Source organism: Lacerta agilis, chromosome 9, assembly GCF_009819535.1.
Source record: "Lacerta agilis isolate rLacAgi1 chromosome 9, rLacAgi1.pri, whole genome shotgun sequence".
NCBI lineage: Eukaryota > Metazoa > Chordata > Lepidosauria > Squamata > Lacertidae > Lacerta > Lacerta agilis.
The window spans coordinates 10,920,438-10,935,582 of NC_046320.1; the positions used below are offsets into that span (position 1 = coordinate 10,920,438).

Sequence of the window (15,145 nt, forward strand, 5' to 3'; positions counted from 1 at the left end):
CCTGACGACTGGGGATTAGCAATTATCATACCACGATATAAGAAAGGGACTAGATCTGAACCACCTAATTATAGACCGATTAGTCTTTTAAGTATAATTAGTATTAAAAAAATAGTAAAAAAAGTATAATTAGTTTAAAAAGTATAATTATAATTATAAATTTAAGTATAATTATAAATTTAAGTATAAATTAAGTATAATTATAAATTTAAGTATAATTAGTAAAAAAAAAAAATTTAAAAAGTAAACTAGACGCTACCCACCTCTGTAATAAACTAGTGGATTGGATGAATCAGGAAAACATTCTAGCAGAAGCACAAGCAGGATTTAGGGTGGAGCTGTCAACCATAGATCAGGGGCTTGTGCTCCAACATGATAACAGAATAAATGATGCTAGGAGGGAGCTGCAGCCCAAGATAGGAAAAGAACACCTAGCTAGTTTAAATGAATTCACATCTCCAGGGCCTGATGAGCTGCACCCAAAGGTACAAGAAGAGCTTGTGGGTGTAATCTCAGAGCCTCTGTCTGTCATCTTTGAGAATTCTTGGAGAACAGGTGAGGTCCCTGCAGACTGGAGGAGGGCAATTCTGAAGGAGAAAAAAAGATGACACCGGTAACTTCTGACTGGTCAGCTTGACATTGACACCAGAAAAGGTCCTAGAACTGATAATTAAACGGTTGGTCTGTGAGCACTTAGAAAAGGATACTGTGATTAGTAAGACCCAGCATGGGTTTCTCAAAAGCAAGTCATGCCAGATGAGTCTCCAGTGGCACAGCTGGATCTTGAAGCGCCCCCAGGCTGCGAACCTGATCTTACCAAGCAGCTTCACCTCTTCACCAGGCAGAACCTGTAGTACCACCTGTATAACTTACAAACCAGCTTATTAATAATTTCAGATTGCTTTGCCACCATCCTACAGACTGACCTGTCCCAAAAACCAGTCGCTGTCACTGGATTGCATCTTCTCCCAAGCTGGGACCCTTGTTGATGGCTTCTTGGTTACGTTTTAACTCAAATGTTTCCCAGAGTAAAAATCATAGGAACTATCATTATACTATCATTATTATTATTAAGAAAGTTATTACCTGCCCTTCACCAGCAGGTCCCATGCCAATTTAACAGTACAACCATTTTTTCAATTCTGTTTGATACAGTTGGTGATAAAGTTGCTGAACTGTTCTAGCAATTAATAAAGTTATCCGTGTAAGGAGCTAATCTTTTGCATTTTCCCTGGGATTGCCCAACTCAAGAAAATGGGTTGGCACAGCAGCACATAAAATATCAAATTGACTACTCATAAAAGAATCTGTTCAAGGAGCCAAAGCTGGGAGGGCATAACAATTTTATTCTGCTTTGGACAAGTCTGTAATGTCCCGGACTCCTCGCCCATTTCGATTCTCACAGTTGTTTGAGTAAAACACACTATCAATAGTTACATTAAAATCACACAGAGCCTACTAAGAATACATCCAAACATTAATACTTCAGGATGATCAAATAAAATGTAAAATAGCTAGCTATTTTTACTTGAGGTAGAACTGCTACTTATAATTAGCTATCATCATCCTCCTCACAGACCCCTTTGGCCTTTGGTTTCTAGAGGTTAAATAGCTTGCTGGGCCGCTCTCCTTAGAGCCACCAGATGGACACACTAACTTCTCACAGGCAGATGCTCCAGCAGGTAAATAAAGATGGCTTCCCCAGTCTCTAGCTGATAACTTATGTATAGTAATTTCTTTGTTATATAGTGAATTTTTAAGGCAAGAACTTAAAATTAGTTTGTTTTATCAAATTTTTACCACAGAATGGTGAACAGGAACCATTAGATCTTGGTGTTCCCATCTCTAATCTTGATGGACAACGGGTTATTCTAGATGAAAGGCAACCAAAAAAAGGAAAAGGTAAGCAGTTCTGAATTGGTTAGTTCTGATTAGTCTACTGCTTTCTTCACTTCACATTCCTAGAAATACAGCCTTGCCCAATCTGCCACCCTTCAGCTGTTTTAGAACTAGTGCTTTTTTCTTTTAAAAAAAATAGGTGCCGGTACTCGCCTATTTCCATTTATGTGAGTACAGTAATTACATTTAGTTGTTACTGTAAGTGTCACACTTTTTATCCAAATGAACAATAAAAAGTGCAGGAGCGTTTGAAACCTGCAAGTAGAAACTTGGAATTTTATTAGCGTTGTATCAGAGGGGTATTTTAGAACTATGGTTTTTGTATTTGGCTGTTGCATTTAGCTGCTTTCTCTGTTCTGAACAGGGATCCTTGCTTTTGGTGGCCGAAGATTGGGTTAGGGAATTGCTGTGAATCCACCTCTTTGTCTAGGCCCTTTCTGGCAAGCTCTGTTAAAATAAATAAATCTTGGCATCAGATAGTATCTCCCTGACCAAGCTTACAGAGCTGATTGCATTGACTAAGCCTGCTTGGGAACCATGGGCCTGTCTTAATACTGGGTCCCACCCATATTGTAGCATATACAGGTGAAACTCGAAAAATTAGAATATCATAGAAAGGTTCATTTCTTTCAGTAATTCAACTTAAAAGGTGAAACTAATATATGAGATAGACTCATGACATGCAAAGCGAGATATGTCAAGCCTTTCTTTGTTTTAATTGTGATGATTGTGGCGTACAGCTGATGAGAACCCCAAATTAACCATTTCAACTTGGGGGTTTTCATCAGCTGTGCGCCATAATCATCACAATTATAACAAATAAAGGCTTGACATATCTCGCTTTGCATGTCATGAGTCTATCTCATATATTAAACTCCATTGGCTAATGAAAACAATTGCTTACATAAATGGACTTTTCCACGATATTCTAATTTTTCTAGTTTCACCTGTATGTATATACAGCACCAGCATATGTGCATGTATAGACTGGGGGAGTTTAGCATAACTCCTTTGTCATGAACTGATCGCTACCTAATATGGTTTTGGATTTTCTGTAGCCTCTATTTGCAGTGAGAGGTTTGCTATTAAAGTAGTCTGCCCGTGGAGACGGAAGGATCCAGATGGATTCCTGACAGATCTGGAGGTGTTTCCTAGTGCCAAAAATGGGTAAATGATCGAAATAGTTGACATTATAAAGCTATAGCACTTTCTCCTACTCATTAGAGTCAATAGTTTCCTGTGGACCAGGGAGAAGCTAGTGTGATACTAGAAGAAGGCATGCAACAAGTCTGATGAGACTTAGGTTAGAGCAGGCTTCCTCAACCTCTGCCCTCCAGATGTTTTTGGCCTACAGCTCCCATGATCCCTAGCTAGCAGGACCAGTGGTCAGGGATGGTGGGGATTGTAGTCTCAAAACATCTGGAGGGCCGAGGTTGAAGAAGCCTGGGTTAGAGCCTATTGCATTGCAGTAATAATGGGGTAGCTTCAACTAATATGCTTTTCCACCTTTAGAAATGTATTGTTAGCAACACAATGAAGGAAGATTAATTGGGCAAAACTAAAATCAAAGTTGTAATTAATTTTCTTCTCCTCCTCCGAAGGAATTACTTATATTTATGCACTTTTCCGGCATGGACATTAGTATGTTTATAGATTTAAATGCATGCCTTAAAAAAATATAAATAATGTAAGGCAGAGGTTTTCATCCTTTTTGGATCCACGGCTCCCTTGACCAACTACATTATTTCTGTGGCACCCTGTGGGGCTCAGGAGCCCAGTTATGTCACCGCTTGCCTACAGAGCTGGCAGCCCCTCACCCCTTTTTGAACACCCTCCCTTGTGGGAGTGTTTCCTCAGCCTCCTCTCTTCTGCCCTCTCCTTGGGAGTCCTCTGGGCAGCCGCTGCTGCCACCCCTGGTCTCTGAGCTCCACCCCACACCCCAAAGAGAGGTGCCTCCTCGCACTGCCCCACAGGGGCCTGGGAAGCACCCCCTGTCCAGCCCCAGAGGCATTATTCGCCTGGGAAGCTTGTAGCCAGGGCTGCTGCAACAAATAGCTGTGCAAACCTTTAGGAGGCAGAGATGCAAGAGGGCATTGAGAAGGGAGAGAAGGAAAGAGGGACAGAGGCTAGTGTTGCCCGCGGCACACTGGTTGAAAACCACTGATGTAAGGGAATATGCTATCATTTACAAGTATTCCAATAAAAATATTTCCAAGGGTGATATCCAACTAAGTCATAGTAGACCCATTGAAATCAGTGGATTTCAATTACGTAAGGTCAGTGATTTCATTGAGCCTACTCTGAGTATGCCTAGCAGTAGGTTTCACCTGAAGTAAAGCTAGAATTGGTTTGAGTACAACATAGCATTTAATCCACACTACAGTCACATTACTGAATGTTTTTCCTAATCAAATATTTCTATTCACCCACCTTTGGCTGTGGGGAAAGCTTTTCAGATATTTAAATTGCATTTAAAATTAACATGAAATGCTTTTTAGTTGTGTTTTGCTAAATGTAAATCAAATAAATGTGCTTAATCAGATCTCTAGGGTAGTGGAAATATTTCCTCAATACAAAATTTCCCATAAAACCCTCATCACTGTCTTTGTGTTTGCTCAGTGTAGATCACTGGAGCTATTCTGGGTAGGAAAGAGCTTATTATATCTTGGTCTGATGGGGAGGTATTATTGCTAACATGCTGTGACCAATTTGCACAACACTGTCGAGCTAAAATTGCTGGTATTCATTCCTACTTGGAGTACAGGTTAATTGCTGAGTCTGTGGATGTACCTGATACATCTGCTTTTTCTGTTTGTTATGGGTACATTTCAGCTTGCGCAGCTTGAGAAAGTGAACAAGATCCTTGGAAGTTTGTGTTTGACCATTTACACTTCTGGTCCATTCTTGGCTAATTTTGGTGGAGAGGAATAGCCAGATGGAACATTTAGTATTTGAGAGTAAGGTTACATTAACCTTGAAAGAAGCAATAATAAGATGCTGTATCCCATCATCCTGGGTAACACTAGACTTTTGGGCAAGGGGCTCAAGATTATACAGTCATATTTCAAAAGTCGAACAGAATCCATTCCGGAACTCCGTTCAACTTCCAAAACGTTTGGAAACAAGACGCGGCTGCCAAATGTTTTGCAGCCAATCGGAAGCCGTGGAACCCGCATCAGACGTTTGGTTTCCAAAGAACATTCACAAAGTGGAACACTCACTTCTGGTTTGCGGCATTCAGGAGCCAAAGCGTTCGAGTTGCAAAGTATTCGACTTCCGAGGTACGACTGTATGAATTTTGATGGCAGACCTGGTTTTGGTACTGAAACTGCCTTTCTTGCACTACTGGACAGCTTGTATTAGGAATCGGACAGGAGGAGTGTTTTCCTTTTAGTTTTGCTGGTCCTTTCAGCAGCTTTTGATCTGATAAACTATGATATCCTTCTAGACTGCTTTGACAGATTTGACTTGTGGGCACTGTTTAGTGTTGGTTCCGGTGCTAACTGGAGGGCAGATCCCAGAAGGGACTTGCTCATTTGAGTTCCATCATGTTCCCCATGCTACATGAAGTCACTTGGAGAGGCCTGCATGACATCTGTAAGAAACCACAGGGAGAGGTTGTCCATGGTGTTGGAGAATAGTGTCATCAGTATGCAGTTCACGTCCAGTTCTATTTCTCTTTTCCACCAGGTACTTGGGAGGCAATTGAAACTCTGAACCAGTGTTTGGAGGCTGTGATGGGCTGCATGTGATAAGACTTAATTCAGGCAAGACACAGGTGCTTTGGGTCAGTGGGAAAGCCAATCTGGGAATAGGTATTCAGCCTGTTACAGAACATAGTGCTCCCTCTGAAAGCTCAGGTTTATAGTTTGTGCATGCTACTGGACTCAGATTGTGACTGTGGCTAACACACAGTTTTAGCTAGGGCACTGACTTTCTGGAGAAAGCAGATCTAGCTACTATTATACATTCTTTGGTTGCACTTTGCAAGGGAAATCTACTTTGAAGATTATTTGTAAACAGCTGGTTTACGGTGTTGTTGGTAGTCTGTTAACAGCACCCCTTATTGGGTCCATGGGACTCCATTGCTGTGCATCGACTCCCTGTATGTTTTTGAGCCTAGTTCAAATAGCTGGCTGTTACTTTGAAATCCCTGAGTAGTTTGGGTGCAGGATATCTGAAGGATCACCTACTCCCACCCTCATGATAGTAAGATCTTGTGCTCTGGGTCCTTTCACCATCTGAGCTGTACTTGGTGAGTACCTGGGACATGACCTTCCCCGTAGTTGTGCCTAAGCGCTGGCATTCCCTCTCAGAGGCATGTTTAGGCCCTTCCCTCCTAGTCATCAGAAGGTTTGTTCATGCTGTATAGATGTGCTTTTCATGCTGTCTGAACACCGGTATTTTGTTCTGTGTTGTTTGTTCAGATGTTGCTGATTTTAGTTTGTTGTTTTATAATGTTCTATTACGTCTGTGAACAACTATGGGGCTGTGAAATAGTGTATATGTGCATTTTCTCAGAAAGGGGAGGTTTATTTGCACAGCTTGACATATCCCACCGCATTCTGGTCACATTGGCTAGCTGTGCCCCTTTGATAATGAATGTATTAGCAACATCCCCAATTTCGACACATTTTCCAATGATATGTGGAGAGGCCATATGCATTTATTTAGGGATGGAGGGATCAGTCTATCTGTGTCAGTTTTGTAAGTAGATTTAAACGCAATTTTGGCATCTATTTTTAGCTGAGAACTACAGTGCAAAATCTGGGGAATTGCAAAAGCCAATTGATAGCTGCATTCCAATCTTCGTATTAGATGAGCCACTTCACTCAACATACAGATCACATGAAATCATTGCATCAGTATGGATGCAGAACCCCTTTACATGCTGGCTGAACACATAGGGGAAGGAGTCCACACAGCCCCACAACACTCTTCACTTTGTCTTTCAATGTGGGACGGAGTTTGTCTGAATCTTCCTCAGGGGATGTTTGTGAACATTGGGCTGAAATTGGCATCTTTGCTTCAGTTGCCTCCACTTTTCCACTGAGTGGTAGGGCTGAAAGCACTTAGTGCTCAGACAGATTTAGGGTGAACTCCCCTTTGTACCTGTAAAGGTAAAGGTAAAGGACCCCTGACAGTTAAGTCCAGTCACGAACAACTCTGGGGTTGCGGTGCTCATCTTGCTTTACTGGCCAAGGGAGCCGACGTTTGTCCGCAGACAGTTTTTCCAGGTTATGTGGCCAGCATGACTAAGCCGCTTCTGGTGAAACCAGAGCAGCGCATGGAAACACCGTTTACCTTCCCGCTGGAGCAGTACCTATTTATCTACTTGCACTTTTTGGTGTGCTTTCAAACTGCTAGGTGGGCAGGAGCTGGGACCAAGCAATGGGAGCTCACCCCGTCACAGGGATTCAAACTGCCGACCTTCCGATCGGCAAGCCCTAGGCTCAGTGGTTTAGACCACAATGCCACCCACGTCCCTATTTTGTAACCTGTAGGGAAATCCAAATTCTCTGTGGTAAGTGGTTGCCTACATTAGAAAACTCGGAACTGAGTAGCTCAGCAGACTGTTTCTGAAAAAAGACTCTGGGTAGAAGAGGGAGCACCAGATCTACTTCCTTGGTTCCTGTTGCTCTGACCCATAGAGAAAAGTTTGGATAGAGAACACTAGCTGGGTTGGAAATAAAATCAAAGTATAACTTACTGAGGAGGAACCAAAATAATAGAAGTTTGAAGTCTTGTAGCACCTCACATAAAGGGAGGCAGCTAGCCAGCAAGAAATCCAGAATGGACAATGTCCAGCACAATTGTTATAACCCATCCTGGGACCTCGGTGAAGGGTGGGTAAGAAATCTAAATAATAATCATAGTAATTTCTGTCTTCGTTTATGACACTCATTCAAATTGATCCAGGCCACTGAAATAATCATGAAAGTCAGTGGGGATATCCTCCAGAAAATGGTAAAACCCAGTAAACTCTTCTCTCCCCAAATTCTTGGTCTTAAACTAGTATGATTTAAATACGTGTGTTACAGGAAAAAAACAGGTTTTGTAATTATTATTTTTAAAATCTCTGTCATTCACAGACCAGGGAAAGGGGCCACCATTAAAACACAGTACAGCTATAACTCCTAATGCAAGATACCAAGCACCTACAGTAAGTTTATTGAAATTATTTGTCACTCCCAGTTATTCCCAGGTTTTGATTTATTTCCCAGATTGGAAATTGTGGATGAAAAGAATGTCCCAAATGTTTAATGGCATTTGCTTCGCGTTTGTTTCAGCTGATTATGTCTTGCCTTTCACGTATGTAAGGGCTTTGTTTGGTTGCTTTCACCAGTGCATGCCCCTGTCTTCTGTTCTCTGACATCTGTCCTTGAAGACCAAGACACATGCTATATGCAGTTACATGTAGCTCCCCACATTTCCCCCCCCCATGCAAAGCATCTAAAGGGGGCTGCAATTGTGAGTGAAACATTACAAGGTGATGAGAATGCTCATCCCTGTCACCTTGGACTGTGTTCCTACTCAAATTATCCCTGGCTGCTCTTCCCCACAGAGAGCTGGAAAATGACTACAAAAGAAAGGGGTAAAGCAGCTCTCCTCCCACGCACGCACGCACGCACCCCCCCCCCCAGTGCTCTGCTCAAGGTCACAGTCTCCACAGATTTTCACGGGGGCCAAGAGAGAAGTTGCTGGGTGAGTTACATGCAACTATATATAATAAAATGGAGTTTGGTCCAAAGACAGACATAAACTCTACAGTTCAAATGAGCATGTTGCTTTTTTTTGTATGTAGATGTAATTCTTTTTCTCTCTTCTCTTTTCGTTTGTGGTTTACTGAAAATGCTTGTACTGTGTTTAATCACAACTCTGTGCACAAAATAATTGTTATTTTTCAACTGTTGCATCCATTTTGTAGTATTATGTAAAAGTAAGTAGCCCTTTAACTTTCCTTCTAATACAGGGAGAGGGAAGAACTCTAGGAAAGTCTAATTCTATTAAAATAAAAGGAGAAAGTGGAAAAAGCTCTAGGGATGTCCATCTAGCAAACAGAGAAGAATGTATTGCACAGACGGGGGAAAATAAAAGTCAGAAAATTAATTTGGACGAAGCAGAGGGTATGTCACTTTTTTAGTATATGCAGTAGTATTAGTTCTTAAACCAAACTTTTGTGAACAGTGGTATTAGTTCATTTTATAATTGAAGAAAACAGGTTGTATTATAAATTTCAGCAGTGTGGTGATGTTACTAATAAATTAATCTAACCTACTCTAGAATTACCTTTAATTGTAGGCAAAGGCTTCTGGAATGCATGTGAAGGAATGCACTCCCAGCAGCCAAATTGAAAGCAGCAGTACTAACTACAGAGAACATAGAAATAGTGCCACCCACTCGCCCAGTAGTATCTATGGCAACATTACCAGCGCTCACAAATCACAGAACAGCATGGCCACAATGCCCCCACATTAGCAGTGCAGGGGGCGGAGCAAAGGGATGTGAGAACTTTCCCTGAGATTACCCCACCCCAGCCTACACGCTTGTGAGAGGGGTCTGAATAATAAACATCCAGAGTTCCCGAGGGAAAGGAACCGTTTGCTGATGGAGCAAAACTGTCTTTTAAAAAGCCTCCATCCTTTTGCCAGTGCTGCAGATGGAGGAACCAGGACAAGCAACAAGGGGAGCCATGGTTGCATAGAGCTCTGAGATGGGAAATGGTTCATAGAATCATAGAGTTGGAAGAGACCACAAGGGCCATCCAGTCCAACCCCCTGCCAAGCAGGAAACACCATCAAAGCATTCCTGACAGATGGCTGTCAAGCCTCTGCTTAAAGACCTCCAAAGAAGGAGACTCCACCACACTCCTTGGCAGCAAATTCCACTGCCGAACAGCTCTCACTGTCAGGAAGTTCTTCCTAATGTTTAGGTGGAATCTTCTTTCTTGTAGTTTGAATCCATTGCTCCGTGTCCGCTTCTCTGGTTCAGGGAGGTTTGAGTCCTGCTATGTTTCCCCATTTGCATGCCTTGCCAGCAGCCCTCATATCAGAGACAAAAGAGGCAGCTCTCTGGCCATTTAGCCACGACAGGCAGAAGGACACATCATGAGGCATTTGCCTTTCGACAGCCAGCAGTCCATAGTCCCAGCCATGCACTCCAGGGGCCGGTCTAGCCCATGCGAACAGCACAGAAGATCCCCAGTTTGGATCCTAAATGTGATCTCCCACCGGAAAAGTGTAGATTACCCCACACAGAGACACAGTGAGGGAGTACATAGGCTCTGAGAATCAGAGGAGCACTGCACCAGCCTGTTGTCATTGTCTGATAGGCAGTGCTTGCAAGATAGCGCCCTAGCGATAATGGACAGGTTTTGAAAGGTAGACACATGGTTGGGGTTGCCGACTTTCTTGCCCTAGCAGGAGTCACATGCCTTTGGAAGTTCAGTGACAGACAGCAGTTTAACAGGCATTTCTTTCACTCTATGGCTTGTTCACCCTCCTTCACTGATGCAACAGTATCCTTGAAATAGCTTGCAAAGATGCAGAATCCCAACTGGAACATATAAAGCTTAGCAACCGCACAGAGGAACAGTATTGTTTTTTAATTTTGTAAAATTTGGGAGCTGGGATTGTCTGCAAATATTTTTATAAATAAATAAACAGCTGGAACCACAGTGGGAACCACACTTAGCATTAGGAATAAGAACCACCCTTATTTCTGCAACTGTTGAACACCTGCCTGTGCAGAGTCAAGAGCAACACAGGAACAGTAATGAGCAATGGTCAGCAGCAGTATCCACAAAGTCCCTGGACCAAGATGCCCATCTCTCAGCCTCCCCCGCCCCTTAGGGGAGAGACTGTAGTAACTGAGACAATATTTATCCCTTCCCATAAGGAGTTGCAATGAAACTCATTACAGTGAATGCTTGTTCTGTTCTGTGTGGTTTATTTGTGCTCCTGAAAATGTTTGATCAGCATTCCACCAACAGAGCACTTACCTGCTTGTAGAATGGCTACCAGCTCTTCCTACTCTTTCTGCACAGTGCACGCTTTACCCAAGGCAGTGTTGAAGTCAATACAATTTAGCCAGTACCAGTGGACAATACCAAAGGCGGAGGGAGGGACATTGAAGGAATTTGAAGTATGGTATCCTTTGCTTACCTGGGTGACCTGCACTGGCCATACTGAAAAAAGAAATGTTAGCAATCTCTTCTCCCCATATATATTCTGCGGTGAAACTGTGCAAAGTGTTCCTTTTTGTGCAAAATCTCTTTTCTCTATAATTGCCAACACCCATGTCACTAACTGATCCAATGCACTAAGCACCCACGGCTTGAGGCCTAAAGACCTAAAGCCCCACGCCATGCCATATGCGTTACGGCACATTGTCAGGGGTTTATATGCTGCTGTGAGTATTCTGTAATTGGGTTCAGATTTGTAATCCACCAAGAATGAGATTGAACATTAAAAGAATTGCGCATAATTGTTTTTTGACCGACTAGTATAAAAGTTGTAATGCCCAACCTGATCTAAACTAGCTTTTTTCATCCCCAGTTGTTTTTGGAAATGGCTGGAAAGTAATAGCCCCTTGACACTGTAATATCTCTTGTGTGAACCTGGCCTGTTAACATCATCACAGTGTGGGTGCGTGCAGCTCTACTACACCCACTTTGCTCCTCTCCTAGCATGAGTAGGTGCAACAAACCAAGGTTTCCTGTGTCATCCAAACCAGAACTGTAGTTTGTTTTCCCTTAAATGTACAAAATAATTAGCAAACCAAGAACAAACTTTTAGGTTTCAATCTAAGCCTATTCCTCGCTGACAAAATGTGATTGGGGACACACTAGCATTACATTATGTCAGTGTGTCCATGATGTTATGCCAACATAACCCGGATATCAGTGTGATGTTACTGACAAAGCAGGCATTTCAAATCCTAAGGTCTCCTAGATGATGAAAACTGAGCGTAGAATTCTGTCCTAAAATATAGTGGCATCTCATCATCTGCAACTAGGAATATTGCAGTTCCATAAGGGCCACCATTAGTTGCCAGGCAGGACCCTACTTGTAGCTGGCTCAAGCAGGCTATGAACAATGCTGTTCATGCCCCAGTGTGCCTGGAAATGGACATAATTAGCATAGCATTTCTGCTAGGTGTGTTGGCATATGTGGGCCCTGTTCCCTCCTTGGCAATAACTATCCTCTGCTGATGAGCTGGATTCCTTACCTCTCATTTCCCCTGCCCTGGTTAATTGGGGGGGGGGGGCAGAGGATGGTGGAGAATGTGTCTGCAAATATGACAGCACATCCTTCATGCCTCCGTAAGTGTTTTTAGCACATGAGCTTGGTGTGCACACTGAATGTTTCTCTCTCTTTTTTGCATGCACTCACTTAAAGGATCACACCTACTTCAGGGTGACCCAAGGGGTGCTCATGCATACCATCTCCTACATGCAACAAAGATGCCTGGTCCTGGTTCTTTTTTGCAGCAACAGCAGCAGCATGCATGGTGGGGCTATGGGCGATGCCTTGGGTACATGCAACTGCTAGTCTGTGAATGCCAGTTGCATGAGGCAACAATGGGCAGATTCAGAGTTCTGCTTTTGGCATGTGAAAGTTGTTTCTGGATTCCAGAGAGTGCTGCTCATTTGTGAAACCTGCCTGGGTCCTGGACAGATGAGGCTATAACTTTCTATCCATCTCCTGCAGTTAGAATTGCTATTCACATGAAATGCCTATGTGTCACATTGTGCATTTTTTCTTCACATTTTCCCCCCGATTTGTGTTCAGATTCAGCAGGTGGATATGTTTTTCCCCTCTGTAACCAGTGGAGAAAAGCAATCCTCGTTCTTTCTCAATGTACTGTATTTAATACAAGCAGGGTGAAATGGCATCTTTCATATTAAATATTACAAGTGGCAGGTATAATGTGAAAAACTGGTACCAGAAAAAATATGCTACTACATGCACCTATTAAAATCTTCAGAGATTTAGGATTACTATTGTCTTTTAAAGTTACTTGTAAACTTTACAGATTTATTTATAGTGTTATAGGAGTTTCATCTCAGAAAGTGGACAAATGTTTTAGATTTTGTTGTTTTTTCAGTGTTGTTGGTAAATGGTGGGTGAATCAAATGCGTCTAGTTAAGGGGGAAAAATGATTGTGTGGTGTCATGAAATTTTGCAGTATTGACTAATGGGTCTATTCTGGGTTTCTTGCAATAGAGTTTTTTGAACTTATATCCAAAGTGCAAAGTAACAGAGCAGATGACCAGCGAGGGCTGCTGAGAAAAGAGGACTTGGTTCTGCCCGATTTTCTTCATTTGCCATCCTGTGGGACTAAGCCTTTTTCATCTACACCCGAAGGGTCTAAAGGCTGCAGCAAGAGAATTGCACATCCTGATGTCAAGGACAAATGCATACAGTTAAGTGGCAAAGCGGACACCATGAAAAACAGTAGTGAAAGCTCAGCAGTCAAAATGGCTCATTCTGGAAGCAAGCCAAAACCAGCTGTGCTGGCAACTTGCAGCAGCCCGAAGACTTGCAGTGTTCCTTTTGGTGCCCCACTGTCTCCAATTCCACTTTCGCAGGATGCCACCATATGGAAAAGGCAATCGAAAGAACTGCAGGCTGAAAGCATACAGACTGTTGAGGATGAGAACGTAGCAGACTTGACTCTGGTGGCTGAGGGAGACATTAACAGCCCTAACAGTACGTTGCTGCCATCTCCGCCCTCTTCTTCAGACAAAAGCACTCTTGCAGGAGCCAAGTATCCACCTCCCGTGTCACTAACAGATAATCAGGAAAAAACTACCTATGAGAAATCCAAATCAGGTATTTCCAGATTTTAAATGTCTTTAATAAGAAATGATTCCCCATTACATTTGTTTCAGCACTTGTTGCATCTGTTTACAACATGCAGAAAAGTGCAACTGAAGCCTTTCTTTTAGGGCATGTACAGACCGTAGTTCTGAGGGGTAGCACACAATTTGGCCTCTGTGACCCTTGTCTGCATCCCACTCTGGCCCCTCCTGCCTGTCCGCACTGCGGACAGCTGCAAGTTCCAGACCAGCCAGCCTGAGCTACAGGCTCCTTTAAGTACACAAACTCCAAATTGCGCACAGATGTGGTATCACTTGTTTGGCTGTGCACTCATAAAAAGCCTCAATGACCATTTTGCATGTTGGAAATAAATACATTTTTGTTTGGAAGAGCCTTGCAAAACATATTTTTTTCCATTTAAACCTCCAAGACACACTTTTCAAGCATATGCATGCATTATTTGCTGTCGCTTCCTCTTTGTGCTGTATACCATTAAAAGACTTGAAGAGGAAAGGGAAAGCCCAGCCTGGTTCCCACTTTTCTGCTGGAAGTCATGGGCACGTCCTCGCAAAGCACATGCAGACAACTTTTTATAGATGCTCATCTCTAAAGACACATGCAAATACCAAATGAGGATCACATGTAACATGTTCCTCCTGGACCACCTTTGAGTTTGCACATGCCAGTGGTGGGCAGGGCCAGAGGCAAAGTGGGCAGAGCAGCTAGTGTAAATTTTACCAGGAGGCTGATTTTACACCTACACACATCTCCATCCTCCATCTAGGCAGCCAAGAAGCATGATCAGAATTCAAGGACACAAACCAGCCAGGCAAGAACACTCAAGGAAGGTGCAAAATAGGGGTGGGGAAGGGTGCGGCGGAGGGGGAGCCTGGGGATGGCCGGAAAGGGAGGCCTGGATGGATATGTCTCCCCATCCCAGATATATAACACATACCTCTGGGAGAAGATCCATCCCCCCCCCTCCACAAAGATGAACCCCTCTGCACACACTGAGCAGCAGGCAAATATCAGTATGGACAGCTGGATTATCTGCTGGAAGGCACAGAAATTCAGTAATTGCCATACGCCTGGTAAGAATGTGGTGCTGGGCGGGGGAGAAAGTAATCTGCCTGCACTGCTTCCTGCTGTCTCCATTGCATGTGGGCCCAAGGGCTGGATCGCCACCTCTGATGCAACTGACTTATCTTCATTATTCCAATACCAAGTAGAATCATAACTTGGAGAATGCAAACACATTCGGTTTGACTGCTTATTTCTTGTTTCTTACCTGTACTTATTTAGTGATTTTTCACATGCCTAATTGTTACATGCTAACAAATGACAGCCAAACTCTTCTGTCCTGCTACTCTGAAAAATCAGAAAAGGTTTATGTCTTTCACAATGTTTTTATATATGCTACC

At 42.9% G+C, this 15,145-nt stretch overlaps 1 protein-coding gene across 6 annotated transcripts in view; it reads left to right on the forward strand.

The window, feature by feature from the left end:
* RGS12 (regulator of G protein signaling 12) overlaps positions 1 to 15,145 on the forward strand; it is a 91,629-nt gene that overhangs the window by 65,480 nt on the left and 11,004 nt on the right. For 5 of the 6 annotated variants that reach the window (XM_033160947.1, XM_033160948.1, XM_033160951.1 and 2 more), the window contains 4 exons: positions 1,806 to 1,902; positions 7,992 to 8,062; positions 8,873 to 9,026; positions 13,128 to 13,736. In XM_033160947.1, coding sequence (XP_033016838.1) covers positions 1,806 to 1,902; positions 7,992 to 8,062; positions 8,873 to 9,026; positions 13,128 to 13,736 — 931 coding nt within the window. The remainder of the gene's footprint in view (positions 1 to 1,805; positions 1,903 to 7,991; positions 8,063 to 8,872; positions 9,027 to 13,127; positions 13,737 to 15,145) is intronic. The other variant, XM_033160949.1, reaches the window with a different exon arrangement.